Source organism: Podospora pseudopauciseta, chromosome 1, assembly GCF_035222475.1.
Source record: "Podospora pseudopauciseta strain CBS 411.78 chromosome 1, whole genome shotgun sequence".
Taxonomy (NCBI): domain Eukaryota; kingdom Fungi; phylum Ascomycota; class Sordariomycetes; order Sordariales; family Podosporaceae; genus Podospora; species Podospora pseudopauciseta.
In genome coordinates, this window is record NC_085892.1 from 3,270,067 (window position 1) to 3,287,211 (window position 17,145).

Genomic DNA, 17,145 nt, shown 5'->3' on the forward strand with positions numbered 1-17,145 from the left:
ACTACCGAGTTGTTTTAGTCGGATGCTCCGAGGCAGACCAGCTGTGAGAGTTGGTGCAGCAACTGGCAGGCTTCAGACCTCGTAGAATCACCAGCAGAAGTTCAAGTGATGATAACACTTCCTTCCCTCTAATTACTTTTCCCATTGTCAGGTCTCCATATACAGAGGTAGAACCACCCACAAAACACCGTAATACCTAACATAATACAACATTTCTAAACCTTGACCTAGACCAACCCTTCTCAAGGGGAATCTCAAGCCTCCCCCAAAGTCCCACTCCCCACCAAACTCTCATAAAACTCCCTCTCCAAAAACTTAGCCACACTCACATCCTCACTCAACCCCTTCCTCCTCCTAGTCTTGAGCACAAAATCCCTCGCCGTCGCCTGCGCGCTTGCCATCTGCAGCGGCCTCGTAACCTGCTCCTTGTCCAGCGGATCCCCCGGCACCATATTCCACCGGTCAAACACCAAGCTCACCATCGCCTGCCCCGGCGTGTTGATCCTCAGATCCGTCTCAAACCCAAAACTATCAATCACCGGTATCAACCCATTGACCCTATAAAGCGGCGTGCCCGCGATGGGCCCATCCGACAAGACATGGCCCCTCCTCCTGGCCAAAATGTTGTACACCATCGACACCGAGTCCTGAGGTCCAGTCATCGAGACCGAGTAGAGCGGCTCCATCAGCCTGGGGGAGGCCATCAAAAAGGACGAGTAGCACGCCCTGCGGGCCGTGGGGATGATCTGGCCGCCGCCACGGAAGATGGTTTCCTGCGCCAGGGCAACGTCGATGAGGCGGAACTTGGTGTTGCGGATTGCTGAGGAGATAACCAAATTAGCATGTGAAGGAAAGGGTTAGGGTCAATGACGGGAAACAAAGTATGAGGTGGCATGACTGTGCCATTGTCAAGCATGCAAGACTCCCAGCCCGGTGACCCCCCCCTCGTTCCCGTCCCCCACAGATTCCTTCACTCCATACCTGCCGTTGTCAACAACAGGCGAGGCAAAGCAAAGCAAGGAACCCTCTGGGGAAGAAGCTCTCCATGTCCTGCCAGGGAGGCGTCCATAACATGCATGCATGCATTTCCATCCCCTCCGTGAAATTCTGATTTGAGCAGGTGGTCAAACCAGGCAAAGCCACACCCCCTCATGCACGGCAACCCCCATGGGGTGGCCACCAGAAAAATGATAGGTACGCTTGTACCCTTCTGCCTGCACTGCAGGAACATATGCACAAGAAGACCGGAATGAAACAGAAAGGGTAGTAGTAACCGTATCGAAAAGGGATTTCAAACTCACGTTCTTCGCATAGTGGGCCTTCTCGGGTGGCCCAAGCAAAACCCTGACGAATCGACTCCTTCACCGTGGCTAATCGTTTCTTGTCGACCTGGAAAGAGAAGAAAAGATCTGTCAGTCTACTACTGGGTGGTGCGGTAGAAGGGGGAGAAAAAGGCCCGATTTGGGCGATCCGGGGAAAAGCCTCGGCAAACTGGGGTGCCGGAGTGAATGACGCGGAGGAGGCGTGTTGCAATAATGACAGGAAAAAAAAAGAAAAACTCACCTCTCCTGGCAATGTGTCGTCTTGGAGAATATTTGGACCCATCTCTTCCGGTCCAAAGGCCCAGATGCTTCTGGCCGCCAAAAGGTCCCAGTCATACTTGTCGACGAAGAATTTGGCCGTCTTTCGAGGCGGGTCCCGTATCCTCACGGCCCCTGACTCGATGTCCTTTGCGATGCCATCATCTAATGGCTCGGCCACCATGGTGATGGTGTTTTTCTTGTTTGGTGTGATGGCATAGCACTTGGTGGCTGACATGTCCTGTACCGTCTCGCAGAATCGGACGACGGGATCCGATACTCTGACCTCCATGTCGGCGTAGAGACGGCGCAAGTCGTGCAGCACACAATCCATGTAGAGTTCACCGGTTCCGAGAATGATGTGTTCGCCAGACTCCTCCACCTTCGTAGTCACCAAAGGATAGCTCTTGTTGATCTTTCGAATTCCGTCCAGCATCTTTGGCAGTTCCGATGGGTTGATGGGCTCCACCGCAACCTTCAGAACAGACTCGGTCAGGTGAGTGAGAGGCTTGAAGATGTAGGCGTCTTCGTCATCCTCGAACTGCTTGGCTACAATCGTACCCGTCTTCACGATCGAATTGTCAACGCCGCCCAGCAAGACCCAGTTCCCAGCAGGGACTCCATCGGTTGGGATATTGTATCGAGTTTCGGCAATGAAGACCTCGGCTACTCTGGCCACGACCATGTCTTCCTCGTCGTCGATCGAGTAGCCCTCGCCCAATACCCGAACCTCGGTCCCTGGCTGAGCAATACCGCTCATCACTCTCCCAAAAGCATTGAAGCTCTTGGTATCAGCCGTGTTGAACAGCTTTGTGACATAGATGACCAGAGGTCCGTTTTGATCGCAAGCCTTCATCGACTCGGCAACTTTTGTGTCGAGAGGACCGGTGTAGTAGCGCTCGAGCTTCTTCTGGGCCGCCTCAGCTGGAGAAGGAATGTGCTCGCAGACCATATCAACGAACCCGGTCGATGGCCCAAAGAACTGCTCGCAAACCAGCTTCAACAGAACCTTGGGATCCGTCTTGTACTGGGAAGGCTTGAGTTGGATGCCAAGCTTCGCAAGAGTACCCTTGAGATCCTCCGGGCTCTCACTAATAGTGTGAGAATAGATCTTGTAGATAGGCTCGAGAATGAAGTTGACAAAGGACCGCTTAGCACCTTCATCGACGGGTTTCCTTGTGAAGCTCCGTTTCCTTGGGTTGAAGTAGACATCACCCCATAACCGTTTAGCAAACTCCTCGATGTTGACGCCTCCGAAGCTGTCGGAGTACATCTTGGCGAACGACTTCAGGGTAAAGCACCAGCCCATCGAAGTGCATGCAAACAGCACATTGCCTCTCTCTGGACTGACCCTCTTCGACTCGCCCTTGCCGGGGATCGTGTTCTCGATAACAGTGTTTACCTCTTCGATGACGTGCTTGAGCTTGTAGTAGGCGTCGTTGGGTGGCAGCTTCAGTTCGAGAACCAGGCGATCCATCTTGTTGACGATCAACGTGATCGGGATATCCTCGAGAACGGCATGTTTGATGATCTGCTCTGTGTTGACCTGAACACCCTCCACCACATCCACCACCAAGCAAACACCGTCCACCAGCCGAAACGCCGCGGCAACCTCATCGACGAAATCCACATGGCCGGGTGTGTCGATAATGTTGACGAGATGGGACTTGCCCTTGGTGTTGGGGAGAACCAAGCTCATGGGCGACGCCTTGATTGACAATCCTCTTTCCCGCTCTAGCACATGTACGTCGGTATATCTGAGTTGTTCGTCCCGCTTCTTCCCTGTCCTCTGTTCTAGCCTGTCGTTGATGTTGTGCGTCTCCAATACCAGCATATCCATAAACGCCGTCTTTCCGTGGTGCAGGTGCCCGGCCAGGGCGACATTTCGAATCTGTTCGGGATAGTTCATGAGATCGGTCATGAAACTGCGGTCGAAGAACACTGGTGGAAGGTCGGCCTCCTCGATGCTGAACTTCTTCTGCTCGACGGGGGCGATGATGGGCTGTGTTAGTGGTTGCGCATCCTCCTCCTGAACCATCGTCTCAACCCCCTCGCCATACACCTGGGCTGCCGTCGGATAGTACTGCTTGTCTTCATGGAGGATCACGGCGTTGGATGGACCATCATCTGTAGCCAATATCAGCTTCCTTCCCTCGGCGCCTCCAAGCGCAACAACAGGCGATGATGCTCACCGTCAATTTCCATCAATTCCTGGCCAGTGGCCTCTGGTGCCTCCTCAGGATAGTCATCGTAAGCGTAGTTGCCCGCATCCACGCCATGTTCGGATTCTTCTTCGGAAGCCTCGGCCTCGCCGCTGTGAGTGTAGAGTTAGCATGGATCGAGTTGTGCCAGGCAGGCAATCGCAAAAGGCTGCGACTGGGATTGATTAATGAAGATGTAAATAGGGGACGGGGGGAATCTCAGAAGAGAAATCGGGGGTGAAAGTGAGAACAAACATACATGAAGTTTCCAAACTCGTCATAAAGATCGTCATCCATTTTGCTGAGGGTATCGGGGAGTTGGGGTTGAATTGGCTGGATTGAGGCTCGTCGCGTCGTCGCGAGCCTTCTCGCAGCACCAAGTCTCCAAAAATTAATGGTTGGCAGCGCACGAGCCAACTGCGCAGGCCAAGTCCCGGCAGGCAACTGTTTTGGGACGCTACTGTGCGAGGGCAGTGCTGGCATCAATTCTCACTGTACAACTCTTCAACTTCCAACTCAGCACTTGAAAAAGAAAGATACTTAAACAATATGCTGAGATAAATTCAGCGGTTAGAGTCTGGATACGATCAGGACAACTCCCAGGTTCAGCCTCCTTCGTGATGGGGTTGAACTGGACGTTTATACTCTTATACATACATAACCCTGGTCTTGGCTTCACAATTCAGCATTGCCATCTACCTACGTACCGCCGTAGTCCAACTCACCCACAGCTCCGCTGATCGGATCAGAATCTTTATCAGATCTTTTTGATCAAGAAAGACAGGGAGGTCCCTGGCAGATCATGGCATGGTACCGCCGGCCAGCTGCAAGGGGCCAAGAACTTGTTGGAAACGAGCCTTTTTCATGCCACCTCTGCTGCTCTGGTGCTCTGCCACGAGAACAATAGTAAGTGATCAGCCAGAACAATGATTCCGTGGTGATCTTTGTTGGGCTCCAAGTCGAGGCGGTGGCGGCCCGCGTAGCTCTCTCGAACAAGTCTAAGTGCATACGAGGCAAATCAACGGCTCAGGAACCGTTGCCCCGCGGGGAGTCTTTCTCCAATTAAAATATGGTGGGGAGTGGGAAGGGGGTCGAAGGGGGGTCCAGTTAGGCGGTGTGATCCATCTCATCAGTTCGCTGGGGAATTTCATAAAACAAAGCTTCCTCCCCCTCCCCATCACCGCCCCTCCTTGCTCGAAATTCTCCGAATTCTTCAGTTTTCCTAATCCCGAACACAGTCCTTCAAGATGGCCGGCCTTCCTCCTGTTTACATTGTCAGCGCTGCGCGCACTCCCCTAGGGAGCTTCCTCGGGTGAGAGAACCCCTTTACGTGTACCCCACCATGAATCGGGGGGGGGGGGCAGAAACAAACATCTGCCCAACAAAGTCCCCGCAGGTTCAACGACTTGTTCAGACGATGGAGAGCTAACCTTTGCGTTCCTTGCTTTAGCTCTCTCTCGAGCCTCACTGCTATTCAGCTTGGTTCCCATGCCATCAAGTGTATGTAGACGTCAGACCACCGCAATGTCATGCATGCACAACGAGCAAGGTCCAGTTCGCTAATCCGGGGGTAAACAACAGCTGCGGTTGAGCGTGTGCCCGAGATCAAGCCTGAGGATGTGGAGGAGGTCTTCTTTGGCAATGTCCTCTCTGCCAAGTAGGTCATTGCTTAACCCTTCAAAAACAACAGAAAACTGACAATGTCTTCCCAACCAGCCTCGGCCAAGCCCCAGCCCGCCAGTGCGCCATCGGCGGTGGCCTCTCCGAATCCGTCCCCTGCACAACCATCAACAAGGTCTGCGCCTCCGGACTGAAGGCCATCATTCTCGGTGCCCAGACCATCATCACCGGCAACGCCGACATCGTCGTCGCCGGCGGCACCGAGTCCATGTCCAACACCCCCCACTACCTCCCCAACCTACGCACCGGCACCAAGTACGGCGACGCCGGCCTCGTCGACGGCGTACAAAAGGACGGCCTCCGCGACGCCTACGGCAAGCAGGAGCTCATGGGCATGCAGGGCGAGCTCTGCAGCCAGGAACACAACCTCTCCCGCGAGGCCCAGGACGAGTACGCCATCAAGACGTACCAAAAGGCCCAGGCCGCCACCGAGGCCGGTCTCTTCACCGAGATCGCCCCCATCGAGGTCCCCGGCGGCCGTGGCAAGCCCGCCATCAAGATTGACCGTGACGAGGAGGTCAAGAACCTCAACATTGAGAAGCTCAAGACTGTTCGCCCGGTCTTTATTCCCAACGGCGGCACTGTCACCGCCGCCAACGCTGCTCCCATCAACGACGGCGCCGCCGCTGTTGTGCTTGTCTCTGAGCGCAAGCTCAAGGAGCTCGGCATCAAGCCCCTTGCCAAGATCCTTGGTTGGGGCGATGCCGCTCGCGACCCTGCCCGCTTCACCATTGCCCCTGCGCTTGCTATCCCCAAGGCTATCAAGCATGCTGGCATTACTGCTGATGATGTCGACTACTATGAGATCAACGAGGCTTTCTCCGTTGTTGCCCTCGCCAACATCCAGCTTCTTGGTCTTGACGCCGAAAAGGTCAATGTCTTTGGTGGCTCCGTCGCTATCGGCCATCCTTTGGGCGCTTCTGGTGCTCGTATTGTCACCACTCTCACCTCGGTCCTGAGGGAGAAGAAGGGCAAGATTGGTGTTGCTGGTATCTGCAATGGCGGTGGCGGTGCTTCGGCTTTGGTTATTGAGAATCTGCAGTGAGTGATGAAACCCTGGCTTTGAAGAGAAAGTGTGAATGTCTTTATGGCTGGTTTGGGTCATTTGGCATAGGGAAAGGAAGGGGGTGTCACGGCGTTTAATAGCTCAGGCGGGGCTGCGAATACACAAAACACATTTAATAAGGGATATGATCTGATTGAAAATGGTTGTGTTTTTCCTTCGGGGTTTTAGATCGGTAGCTTCTTCTTCGTCGTCGTCGTCGTCCTCGTCCTCGTCCTCATTTGAGCAGCCTATCGCCAGGCCTAGCCTTTAATTTCTCGGCTCTTTAGCAGAGAGAGAAAGAGAGAGAGAGTGAGAGTCGAATAATATAAATCGTCGCTTCCAAACTATCTTACCACTTTCCAATCCCTAGTTGCTGTAACTCTTCGTATTATCTGTGAACTATTTCATCGTGTCTACATCGGTCTCCAAGACCGAACTGCCCCATCCTCACCCCCCGTGATAACCAACTGCTGCTCGTCGTAGAAAACAAAACTCCTCACCAACTCCTGCCCGTGCGCCCCCGGCAGAGCAACCACGCTCTCCCTATCCAACCCCCACTGCCCGTTCCCTCCCTTGACGAGATGAACGAGTTGAAACAGTTCTTGGCTATATAGTTTTCCCACGTTAGTACACTCCCCATACCTACAGCCCCAAGGTTGGTACTTACTCCTGCGCCCCCACCCCAACAACCGCCCCATTATTACCCCCAAGTTTCGGGACCACATTCGCCAGGTACTGACACCCCACCGCCTCTCGTATATCCCCCATATCCAAGACTGCCGCCCCCTTTTCAATGGTGCCGTCCGACATATCGTAGATGGCGAACTTTTCGTCGTGGGAGGCGGCGTAGATTTCAAAGGACTGATTGAGGAAGCCGGCGTGGTGGACGGAGCCGTGGTTGAAGGTTGTGATGACGAGGTCGTCTTCGTCGGTGATGAGGGTGTCGCTTATCGAGAGGAGGCCGTCGGTCGAGCCGGAGAGGAGGAGGTTGGGGGTTGTCGGGTGGAAGGTGAGTTCGGTTATGTCGTCGGAGTGGATTTCGGTGTAGGTGATCTTGGGGGAGGACGGAGAAGAGCGGAGGTCCCAGAGGAGGATGGAGGCTTGGTGGTTGGCTAGTTCGGTGCCGGCGGCGAGGGTGTGGGTGGGGTTGGAACAGGCTAGGGAGAGGATGGGGATGGGGTCGGTGTTGCCTTGTATATGGTTAGTGATATGTTTAGACGGGAGGAAGAAGGTGGGTGAGAGAGAGACTTACCTCGTATTTGCATGGCGGGTTTGATGGGATTTGTCCTGAAATCCCAGATGGAGACGGTGCCATTCTCACCTGCGGTGCAGACTATCGACTCGGCGGGATCGTATACTTTGGCACAGGTGAGGTTCCCATGATCGGTTGTGATTTGCTTGAGAGGGCCGGCGTTGAGTCTGGTGGGGTCGAAGAGACTGAGGGTTTGGTCTGAAGCAATGGCTGCGAGGCCGGCAGCTATGGGGAGAATTTCCGGAACATAAGTGTCTGGTTTGGGGTATTTGTAGCCGTCAACGGCCGTGAGTTGGTACATTTTGAGGTTGAGCTTTGTATCCCCGGTGCCTGTGAGCAGTGTAAGTGAGTGAGACCAAAAAAGAAATTTAGTCAGGTTGCAAAAGCTTGGGTGAGAGGTTGTGTGAGAGCCCAATTTTCGGTTTGCAGAACCTACAAGATGAAAATATGTATTCAATGACCTTATTGTAACACGATATTCTCAGTCAAATCATAAAAAGTCAAATGAGAATTCAAATTGTTTGATATCTTTGAAGAAGTATACCTGCTGGGGAAAGTGACTTGCAGCAATGAACCGGCTTGGCAGCTGGTGCCACCTGGGCCGCATCTTCAAGGGCAGCTTACATGGCCCTTGTCACAACGGGAGCTGTTATGGATCTGGACAGCTTACCTACAATCAACACTGACAACATCATTCAGACCACTTTTCGCCAAACCAAGTTGGTCGATCCCGAATTTCGACTTTCTGGGCGAGCCATGACATGACAGACTCCTTCCATATCACTTTCACCACTACCAACCCACCATGATGCGGTACTTTCTGTGGTTATTCCGTGAGCCAACCCATCACAACTAGAGATGTTGCAAAGACGCCCACCGTAGCCCACTAACACACGTCGCTTGCAGTGCTCTTGCAGGCTCTCGCTTTCTCCTACGCCGAAGCGCAAGCCGATCAACATGTCCTCACTGGCGATTCAGCAAAGCCAAAACAAGTAGACGACGATGGATTCCGCCCAGATATGGCTTCGGCCCCAAGCGGAGGGCAACAGCCTGGTATGGATAGTTGGACATACAAGGGGGCCAAGAACCAAGAGACCACTGACAAGCAACCAGGTGCCGAACTCGTCCACTCCGCCATGACCGAACTACGAAAGCTATACCAGCCATTACATCACAAAGCAAAGAGACACCAGGGCGTTGTCAGCTTGATCCTGAACTTTGCTCTCAAAGCCGTCCCAACACTGCGGCTCACCGCACCCCCGGCCGAGACGTCGCAACCCACCCCGGGTCTCAGCGGACCGCTCCTACATGCATCTAAACTCCTCAATGAAGCTGCACGACAGAACAACTCGGACGCCCTGTATATTCTGGCCGAGGTGAACTTCTATGGCAACTTTTCACACCCAAGGAACTTTAAGGAGGCCTTCGACAACTACCACAAGCTGGCACTGCTCAATGGAAACAACTCGGCCTTGTACATGATGGGGCTCATGTATTCGACTGGAATTGGTGGTGCTGTGGAGGCAGACCAGGCCCGGGCACTCCTGTACTACACGTTCGCTGCGAATAGGGGTCACACGAGAGCGCAAATGTCACTGGCTTATCGACACCACGCAGGCATTGGGACACCGAAGAACTGTGACGTCGCTGTCAAGTACTACAAACAGGTTGCCGACAAGGTCATTGCGTGGTACCGGTCAGGACCGCCGGGCGGGATGCGCTGGGTCGACGAAGCACACAGGATTGCCGACGAACTTGGAGGAGTGTATGGCGAAGGCGCCAGCGCGTACAGTGCCGGAAGGGAAAGTGTCCAGAAGTCGCCCGACTCTTATGCTTCGATCGAGGATATCATTGAGTATCTCAACCTGATGTCCGAAAAGGGCGACTTTAAAGCATCGTTCAACCTGGGTAGAATCTACTACGAGGGGCAGAGAGGCCACGAGATCAACTTGGCCGAGGCAAAGAGGTATTTCTATGAGGTTGCGCAGCAGTACTGGGTTAAGGGCCAACAAGTCCAGAATCCCAAACCTGGGCTCGATAAGTATGCAGCCAAGGCGGCTGGATACATTGGGCGTATGTATATGCGTGGAGAGGGCGTTGACCAGAACTTCATCCGAGCCAAGTACTGGTTTGAACGGGGCTCTTATCTCAAGGACTCCCAGTCACAGTACAGTCTCGGCCTGCTATACCTCAATGGATATGGAGTGCCTGTAGACGTCCCCAAAGCTACGGAATACTTCAAGGCGGCCGCGATGCAGGACTACCCCTATGCCGAAGTGGCGCTAGGTGCTCTTCATCTTGACCAAGGCGGTACCGATGACCTGGCGGCGGCCAACCACTACTTTGAACTTGCTGCCCGGTGGGCCAGCATCGAGTCATATTACTATCTCGGCGAGCTCAACCTTCTTGGGGTTGGCCGTGAGAAGTCATGCAGCGCTGCATTGGGTTATTTCAAGAGCGTGTCTGAAAGGGCTGAGCCTTTTGTGTCCTCCTGGGCCGAGGCTAACCTGGCCTATGACGACGGCGACGAAGAACTTGCTCTACTTGAGTATCTTGGCGCCGCTGAGCAGGGCTATGAAAAGGCACAGAACAACGTTGCATTTATGCTCGACCCTGAGCAATCACTCCTGGAGATCCCACAGTGGCTTTACCGTAGGGCTGTCAAGTCGCCCCTTCTTCGAAACCCCCGTCTCGCCCTGACGTACTGGACTCGCTCCGCCCGCCAGGGCAATATTGATTCTCTGGTCAAGATGGGGGATTACTATCTTCATGGGATCGGGGCAGAGCCAGATGTGGATAAGGCCCTGCAGTGCTACCAGGGCGCGTCGGAATACCAGCAGAGCGCGCAAGCCATGTACAACCTGGGCTGGATGCACGAGCACGGGGTCGGTCTCCAGCAGGACTACCACTTGGCCAAGAGACACTACGACGCAGCGTATGAGATCAATGAGGAGGCGTATTTGCCGGTGTCGTTGAGCTTGTTGAAGTTGAGGGCGAAGAGTGCGTGGAATACGTTCACTAACGGGGCGATCAACAGCATCAGGGATGAGCCAGGTATGGACTACCTTTTCTTTTACTATCGTTTGAACATCCAAAGCTAACATGCTGTGATACAGTTGAGAAGAAGCACTGGTCACTCCGTGAGTGGATCAACAACTTCCTCCAAGAGGAGAATGCAGCGGGGCAGTTGTATGATGACTATTACTCGGACGAGTACTATGATGAGGCCGCCGCCGGTCAGAACGGTGCCGGTCAGATGCCCGGGGGTGATGGGCCAGACTTTGACGAGGATGGTGTGCTAGATAGCTTGATCATCATGGGCTTGGTTGTTTCACTGGCGTTCTTGTTGTTTTACCGGGCGCAAAGACAGCAGAGGCAGGAGGAGGCGAGGCGGAGAGAGCAGGAGGGTGGGAACATTCAACCGCAACAACAACCGCCACCTGCGGGTGCGGCCCAAGCACCATTTCCTCAGCTTGGGCAGCCGGGGTTTGGGGGATGGGGGGCAGGGGGTTGGTCATTGACTCGCGAGGGACTGGTAGTCCCAGGTTTGAAAGAATATCATTAGGGTGATATAGGTGAAGTATGGAAGGGATTGAATCAAGTGTATCATAAGGGCACAGTTGCAAAAAGGCATTGAGCGAGGCGTATTCCTAGGGTGGCTTTGGTGATTTTTGTTTCTGCGTAGTTGGTAATAGAGAATTTGCTGTTTCATAGCCAACACCAATCAGAAGATCAAGGTTTCGAGGGGTAGATGGTGGTTGAACAAGGGAGATAACCCCAACCCCAACCCCCAGACTTCGGCAGTTGCAGTGTAACCCTGCCACATGGAATCTCCCATCTATCATCACCTGTCACTCACTCACTCACACCATCCTTCTTCACTCTCTCGCCAAACTACTTTTTATCATTAAATCATAATTCGGTAATTCCCCTTATCTCTTGAATGCTAATAACTCGTCCCGAACTCCAACCCCTTTCCTTCCCACCTCCCCCACCGTTCTTTACCCTCTTCGCCCAACCCCATGATTACAGGCATGGAGATAACCCCAGCCATGACCCACCCCCCGAGACCCTTAAACCCCCCATATCCCATCTCGTACTCCAACCCGGAGAGCAGTTCCTCCATTAGGAAGATTATCATTCCTGCTAGGAGGCCAACTGCGGCCCTGAAGCCAATTGCGGGGGGGACTTGGAACCGGTGGGTGAGGTAGCGTGTCCAGAGGGCTGCTGATACGAGGGTTGTGATGGGGGAGGAGGGGAGGGGGGAGAGGATGAGGTGGGAAAGGAGGGTTAGGAGGGCGTAGAGGAGGGTGAGGCGGATAGCGTAACAGGCGAGGAGGAGGTCCCAGAGGATGGGGATGGGGGAGTCGGAGAGGGGTTCGAAGTGGAGGATGGGGTGGTGTTTGGTTGTCGGTTTCATGGTGGTAAAGGAGCAGGATGGTTGTGCTCAGTAGAGGTTGTTGCGAGCAGTGGTTTGGTGTGCTCGAGGTAGGTTGTTGAGAAGTGTAGAGCAGATGCGTGGTTTGTTCAGGGTTGATTTGTTGTGTGTGATTGGACTGAGAGCGATGGTTCGGTGTGCTCAAGGTAGGTGTTGTAGAGAAGCAGTGATATGTCGTATGCTCAAGATTGTGTGGTGGTTTCTTGCGATAATGTTGTGCAAGGTAGGCGTGTGTGTAAGTGGTGTTTGTGTAGGTAAAGCTGTCAGTCTTGTCGACGACAGCAGTGATAACTAATACTCGACAATAATGCCTAATCTAATAAATTGTTCTTTTTGCTTGACTGAAGCCCCCAGCCGCAAGCGAGAAAAAAAAATGCCTTGGGGGTTATTTATCAACGAAGGATTCATTCACCCTCCCAAAATGTCGCTGGGAGGCTCAGACTACATTGGTGGCATGACTGCGCATCTGACCGGCACACCACCACCGACTCGAACCACGATCACTCCATCCAAAAAGCAGCACATTTCAAACCTGCCGGCACACACACACGCACACATATAGACGTCAAGACTTTCGTATGTCTCCTGTCATTCTCGGTGCACGGTTTTGGTTGTGGGCATGATGTTTTGCATCATGAGACCAGGAGGTCCAAACACCATCAACAGGCATCCAGCCAGTATCTCATCTGGGACACCCAATCCCCACCCAATAAAAAATCCATTCAATAAAGGGGTTTGTATTGTATACCTAAACTCTACCCTCAGACAGTACTGCCAGACAAGAACAAACGCTTCAATTCTAGTGTAACAAACCATCCCAATTGCGTCCCATTTGTCAAGACCAACAACCTTCTCCTCTTCGGGTATCGTGGTAAATCATGGGCAAAAACAGCACCTCGTCTAGAGGTCAACACTCCTTTATTTCTTTCTGTTTTGTTTTTGTTTTTGTTTATTACCCCCCCAGGCCTAGATCGTAGCCTTGGAGAGCTTGCTCGCCAACTCGTCCACCTCCTTGTCCTTGAGCTGGACGACTGGCTCCTCCTGAGCCTCCTCGGCCTCCTTGATGAGCTTCTCGGCCCGCTCCTCAACCTCCTCTTCCTCTTCCTCCTCTTCTTCCTCCTCATCAGAATCCAGCTCCTCAAGATCGCTCAGGCTGTCAAGACCCCAGTCGTCCTCAACGACAATGTCGCCGCCAAACTTCTCCTTGCGCTCCTCCAACAGCTCCTGCAGGAGGATAACCGACTCGTCGTCCTCGGTGAACTTGTTGCCGTTGAGCTCAATCTTCTTGAGCGCGGGGAGAGCCTCCTTCGCAGCCTCGGCAAGGCTCTTGAGACCAGCGGCGGTGATGTCGTTGTACTGCAGGCGCAGAATCTCAAGGTTCCTATTCTTGCCCTGAGCGAGGGACTCGCCCAAAAGCACACTGCCCTTGGCGCTGAGAAGAGAGTCGCCGACGCCCAACTCGAGAAGCTCAGTCCAGCCGGGCGCAACCTTTGCCAGAGCCTTGGCGCCCTTCAAGGTGAATGTGTTGTCCTGGAGGTCCAGCACTCTGAGCTCCGAAGTGTGACGCAGACCCTCGCTAAGCAGATGCGAAATACCCTCTTGCCGAATGCCGTTCTGAACCATCTTGATTTCCTTGACCTTGTTGTGTAGACTGAAAGTCTTGGCCCAGGCGGTCATGCTGCCGTTTTCCAACCGGTTGCGACCGCAGATGACTGTCTCGAGGTCGGGCACATCTTGTCCTTGCTTGCGCGCCTCCTCCTTCTTTGCGTGGAGCTCCGAGAGCGCATCGGCGATCAGGATACCGGCGTGGGGGCCCAGGCCGTTGTTGTTGAGGTAGAGGTGCTGCAAAGGGACGTGTGCGGCGAGGAAGGCGACGAGTGGCGCTTGTGTGTTGAGGCCAAAAGCGTTGTCGTTGAGGTTGATGGTGTTGAGCTTGGGGAGGTTCAGGATGGAGGTAAGGAGGGAGGAAAGGGCCTCTGGGATTTCGTTGAGGAGGCGACCGGTGAAGATATCGGCGAGGTTGGCAACCTGAGTCGCGAGTGGTTAGTTCAGTCACCTGGGGCTGGCGAGTAAGCAACAAGGGAGGCGGGAGAAGGAGACATACGCGCAATGTTTTCTTGGTCGCAAGCACCTCTCCAAGCAGTTTGCATGCGCCGACACCGAGTGTGTTACCAAGCAGATGGACCTCCTCGACATCTTCCATGGCGCGAAGCTCGGCGATATGGGGTTCCAGGTCCTCGGCCGTGTCCAGCTTCAGACCTTTCCCCTCGAGGGAGAAGACCTTGGTGGTGGGGGCCATGTTTGTATATTGAATCGTGAATCTGACGATGAAGAGCAAAGAATGAAGAACGTGAACTTGAGGTGGTAGGGTATTGCAAGAGGTGCAAGGTTTGGCTCTATGTCGGGTAAGTCGGAAGGGCACGCGTATCTAGGTGGTGGATGGCTGCAGGAGCGAGTCTTTGCTTTGGGTGTGGTACATATAAAAACAGCGATGGTGGGGGAGGGGCAGAGGGGTAAACAAGCTGAGAAAAGTCCCTGCGTTCCAGATTGTTTTGGGCGCCAACCAAGCAGTGCCAGTGGCAACCATCTGTTGCGTGCGCACCGTGTGCCTGGGAGGTGGCCTTGAGTGACCAGCTGTCAGCCGGCTGCCGGGAGCTCATGTCATTCCCGTCACCGTCCCCGCCCCTGCGACTTGCATGTCACTGTTGCTGATCGGCGGCAGACACGCTCCTGCAGGCAGAGCAGAGCAGAGCACGGGTGCTGGCACTCAACCAGCATCCTGCCGTCCATTGAATGTTTTGCGCCGTCCACGATTGTTCCCCCAAACCTAATAATTCTGACTTTTCAACAATTCTCTTCACTTTTTAATATCCTTCAGCAGAGCCAACGCCACGTATCATTAGACTGCGACGCGGATGAGCTTATATTGCTGAGAATTAACTTATAAAAGGAGCACGGAACACCAGGGTATACTTCATCTATATCCATCTCAACACGCCCATAATCAAAATCGCACCCACAACAACCAATCTACCTATCGTCCGATCCATCAATATCCCAACTCGCTCTTGCCTTGCCACAGAGCCGATAGAAATGGCGCGATTGAGCAGCCCGATCGATGACGACTCGGGCTCTCCCCTCTCTTCCATGGATTCCACCGACAACGAGTTTCCAGATCGCGACGCCCCCGAAGACATCATGGAGGACGCACCACCAACCAAACGGCTCAAGACGGCCACTGGCTCGGTAGCCTCGCCAGCATTTCATAAGGAGGCCAGCGTCGACCCAGACATTGATACTGTATCGCAAGTCTCCTCCGACACCGATGGCGACGTGCCAAACTCGCCCATCAATGCGCGCCAAGAGGAGGAAGAGTATGCGGAACAGGTCACCATCTGCCATTGGGAGGGCTGCAAGGCTGGCGACCAGGGCAACATGGACAATCTGGTCGAACACATCCACAGCGATCATATCGAGACTCGAGCAAAGAAGTATACTTGTGAATGGATTGGATGCACTAGGAAGGGAATGGCCCATGCCAGTGGTTACGCTCTCAAAGCTCACATGCGAAGTCACACCAGGGAAAAGCCATTTTACTGCTATCTTCCAGGTAGGCTCTGCAAAACAGCTGCTCTGCATCGTGATGATTGGTACTAACTACTGCCGCCCAGAGTGTGATCGCGCCTTCACCCGCTCCGACGCCCTGGCCAAGCACATGCGAACAGTCCACCAGACAGAAGACCTCCGACCCTCAGATCCCGTCTCGAAGGCCCACCAAACCACGGGCAAGTCGAGCAAGAACCTCCGTATCATTCTTAAGACACCACAATCGCACGCTACCGGCCAAGATGACGCGGTAGATGACAGCGATGTTCCCTACGAAGACTCCGAGGACATGCTCACACCCTTGGACGAAGAGCTGTTTAGTCCCGAGGAGATTGCTATGCCACGTGAGGAGCTATTCCAGCTAACTAAACTTCAGCTAAAGTGGGCCGAGGAAGAAGGGAAGCGGCTCGAGGCTGAGCTCAAGGAAGTCGGTGAACTCTACAAACAGGAGTGGCTGGAGAAGGAGGTTCTTCTGGAGCAGGTCATACGGAGCGAGAAGGACTGGTTTGCTCGTAAACAGGCAGTGTTGTCGGGAGAGGCGGACGTGGTGTTGACGGCTCCTGAAGCCGCCGCAAATTCTGTCGAGGATGCGCAAAACTAGTCTACGGGCGCTCAAGATCAGCTTTTGGACGCGTCTTCTGTACCTTTGGATATCCAAGGACCCCCTTCTTCCGATAATGCTTCGGATCGATCCCGTTCTTCCAACAACGCCTCAAATCAATATGTGCATTTGGCTTTTCGATCCTGCGATGTCAGCGAGACGTATTTGGCCACCGCTGAAAACACTGCTGAGGCTGAAGTCGTCTGTTTGAAGCTGCGCATACCTTTTTTCGCCGCGCCTTACGTATGTCGATTCAAGAACTGTGAGAGGTCTGAAACGCCTTACATCAGTTATCGAGGTCTCCATAGTCACTACTCTTGGGTGCACAAGTCCAAAGATGCAGGCGGCAATCCTATTTCACAGTCTGTTACTTGTCCGGTGAAAACTTGCCCCCGGTCTGAGGAGGCGATCAAAACCATGGATTACCTTTGGGTTCATCTCGAGAAGCGGCACAATGTTTCGTACCCCGCCTGACGGTTCGACTGGGGATGGGAAATGTGGTCCGGGACAAGCGTTGTAAGTAGAGTCACTTGACAAGATAAAATCAAATGCTTCTTGGGCATCTCTTAAGAGGCATATCAATGCATATTTAGCGCCTGTTTGCTTTCAAGGCCCATTGACTATCTTTTTGAGTGTGTGTGTGTGTTGAGTGTTTGAAGGTCTAGCTATTAACTATCCTATGCCTGCTAACAATCCTCAAAGGCCTGCTTGATTTTCTTTGTAGGTTTAAATAATTACTTTT

At 53.5% G+C, this 17,145-nt stretch overlaps 7 protein-coding genes across 7 annotated transcripts; 3 read left to right on the forward strand and 4 right to left on the reverse strand.

Annotated features, from left to right (window-relative positions):
* Positions 1–107: 107 nt before the first annotated feature.
* QC763_108980 (uncharacterized protein) lies at positions 108–4,287 on the reverse strand. The gene is made up of 5 exons (XM_062907486.1): positions 4,041–4,287; positions 3,773–3,894; positions 1,564–3,707; positions 1,302–1,389; positions 108–820 (listed from the first exon to the last, which is right to left on the reverse strand). The coding sequence occupies exons 1-5, from the start codon at positions 4,262–4,264 to the stop codon at positions 255–257; spliced, it is 3,144 nt and encodes a 1,047-aa protein (XP_062770439.1). The 5' UTR covers positions 4,265–4,287; the 3' UTR covers positions 108–254.
* Positions 4,288–4,374: 87 nt separating this feature from the next.
* ERG10 (erg10, acetyl-CoA C-acetyltransferase) lies at positions 4,375–6,863 on the forward strand. The gene is made up of 4 exons (XM_062907487.1): positions 4,375–5,093; positions 5,232–5,281; positions 5,363–5,438; positions 5,498–6,863. Exons 1-4 carry the CDS (start codon positions 5,029–5,031, stop codon positions 6,504–6,506), a joined length of 1,200 nt encoding a protein of 399 aa, XP_062770440.1. The 5' UTR covers positions 4,375–5,028; the 3' UTR covers positions 6,507–6,863.
* On the reverse strand, positions 5,130–8,256 carry QC763_109000 (uncharacterized protein). The gene is made up of 3 exons (XM_062907488.1): positions 7,759–8,256; positions 7,174–7,696; positions 5,130–7,112 (listed from the first exon to the last, which is right to left on the reverse strand). The coding sequence occupies exons 1-3, from the start codon at positions 8,057–8,059 to the stop codon at positions 6,920–6,922; spliced, it is 1,017 nt and encodes a 338-aa protein (XP_062770441.1). The 5' UTR covers positions 8,060–8,256; the 3' UTR covers positions 5,130–6,919.
* A 164-nt stretch (positions 8,257–8,420) lies between these two features.
* On the forward strand, positions 8,421–11,537 carry HRD3 (ERAD-associated protein). Its single transcript, XM_062907489.1, has 3 exons — positions 8,421–8,591; positions 8,665–10,812; positions 10,875–11,537. Exons 1-3 carry the CDS (start codon positions 8,564–8,566, stop codon positions 11,321–11,323), a joined length of 2,625 nt encoding a protein of 874 aa, XP_062770442.1. The 5' UTR covers positions 8,421–8,563; the 3' UTR covers positions 11,324–11,537.
* Positions 11,538–11,704: 167 nt separating this feature from the next.
* QC763_0010830 (uncharacterized protein) lies at positions 11,705–12,178 on the reverse strand (the record flags this gene model as incomplete). Its single annotated transcript, XM_062905219.1, has 1 exon — positions 11,705–12,178. The coding sequence occupies one exon, from the start codon at positions 12,176–12,178 to the stop codon at positions 11,705–11,707; it is 474 nt and encodes a 157-aa protein (XP_062770443.1).
* A 736-nt stretch (positions 12,179–12,914) lies between these two features.
* rna1 (Ran GAP Rna1) lies at positions 12,915–14,749 on the reverse strand. The gene is made up of 2 exons (XM_062907490.1): positions 14,301–14,749; positions 12,915–14,224 (listed from the first exon to the last, which is right to left on the reverse strand). Exons 1-2 carry the CDS (start codon positions 14,493–14,495, stop codon positions 13,163–13,165), a joined length of 1,257 nt encoding a protein of 418 aa, XP_062770444.1. The 5' UTR covers positions 14,496–14,749; the 3' UTR covers positions 12,915–13,162.
* Positions 14,750–14,922: 173 nt separating this feature from the next.
* Positions 14,923–17,023, forward strand: QC763_109030 (uncharacterized protein). Its single transcript, XM_062907491.1, has 2 exons — positions 14,923–15,806; positions 15,868–17,023. Exons 1-2 carry the CDS (start codon positions 15,290–15,292, stop codon positions 16,401–16,403), a joined length of 1,053 nt encoding a protein of 350 aa, XP_062770445.1. The 5' UTR covers positions 14,923–15,289; the 3' UTR covers positions 16,404–17,023.
* The last annotated feature ends 122 nt before the right edge of the window (positions 17,024–17,145 follow it).

Excerpts from the sequence above, each read along its gene's own strand:
- QC763_108980 (XM_062907486.1), bottom strand. The coding sequence starts at position 4,264 with ATGCCAGCACTGCCCTCGCACAGTAGCGTCCCAAAACAGTTGCCTGCC. Across the intron at positions 1,390-1,563 it reads ACGACACATTGCCAGGAGAG|GTCGACAAGAAACGATTAGC; the intron begins GTGAGTTTTTCT and ends TTCTCTTTCCAG. Across the intron at positions 821-1,301 it reads AGGCCCACTATGCGAAGAAC|CAATCCGCAACACCAAGTTC; the intron begins GTGAGTTTGAAA and ends TTATCTCCTCAG.
- ERG10 (XM_062907487.1), top strand. The coding sequence starts at position 5,029 with ATGGCCGGCCTTCCTCCTGTTTACATTGTCAGCGCTGCGCGCACTCCC. Across the intron at positions 5,094-5,231 it reads CCCCTAGGGAGCTTCCTCGG|CTCTCTCTCGAGCCTCACTG; the intron begins GTGAGAGAACCC and ends TCCTTGCTTTAG. Across the intron at positions 5,282-5,362 it reads TGGTTCCCATGCCATCAAGT|CTGCGGTTGAGCGTGTGCCC; the intron begins GTATGTAGACGT and ends GGTAAACAACAG.
- QC763_109000 (XM_062907488.1), bottom strand. The coding sequence starts at position 8,059 with ATGTACCAACTCACGGCCGTTGACGGCTACAAATACCCCAAACCAGAC. Across the intron at positions 7,697-7,758 it reads ACCCGCCATGCAAATACGAG|GCAACACCGACCCCATCCCC; the intron begins GTAAGTCTCTCT and ends ACCATATACAAG. Across the intron at positions 7,113-7,173 it reads GTTGGGGTGGGGGCGCAGGA|CCAAGAACTGTTTCAACTCG; the intron begins GTAAGTACCAAC and ends AAAACTATATAG.
- HRD3 (XM_062907489.1), top strand. The coding sequence starts at position 8,564 with ATGATGCGGTACTTTCTGTGGTTATTCC. Across the intron at positions 8,592-8,664 it reads GTACTTTCTGTGGTTATTCC|TGCTCTTGCAGGCTCTCGCT; the intron begins GTGAGCCAACCC and ends CGTCGCTTGCAG. Across the intron at positions 10,813-10,874 it reads CAGCATCAGGGATGAGCCAG|TTGAGAAGAAGCACTGGTCA; the intron begins GTATGGACTACC and ends GCTGTGATACAG.
- rna1 (XM_062907490.1), bottom strand. The coding sequence starts at position 14,495 with ATGGCCCCCACCACCAAGGTCTTCTCCCTCGAGGGGAAAGGTCTGAAG. Across the intron at positions 14,225-14,300 it reads CGACCAAGAAAACATTGCGC|GTTGCCAACCTCGCCGATAT; the intron begins GTATGTCTCCTT and ends CTCGCGACTCAG.
- QC763_109030 (XM_062907491.1), top strand. The coding sequence starts at position 15,290 with ATGGCGCGATTGAGCAGCCCGATCGATGACGACTCGGGCTCTCCCCTC. Across the intron at positions 15,807-15,867 it reads ATTTTACTGCTATCTTCCAG|AGTGTGATCGCGCCTTCACC; the intron begins GTAGGCTCTGCA and ends ACTGCCGCCCAG.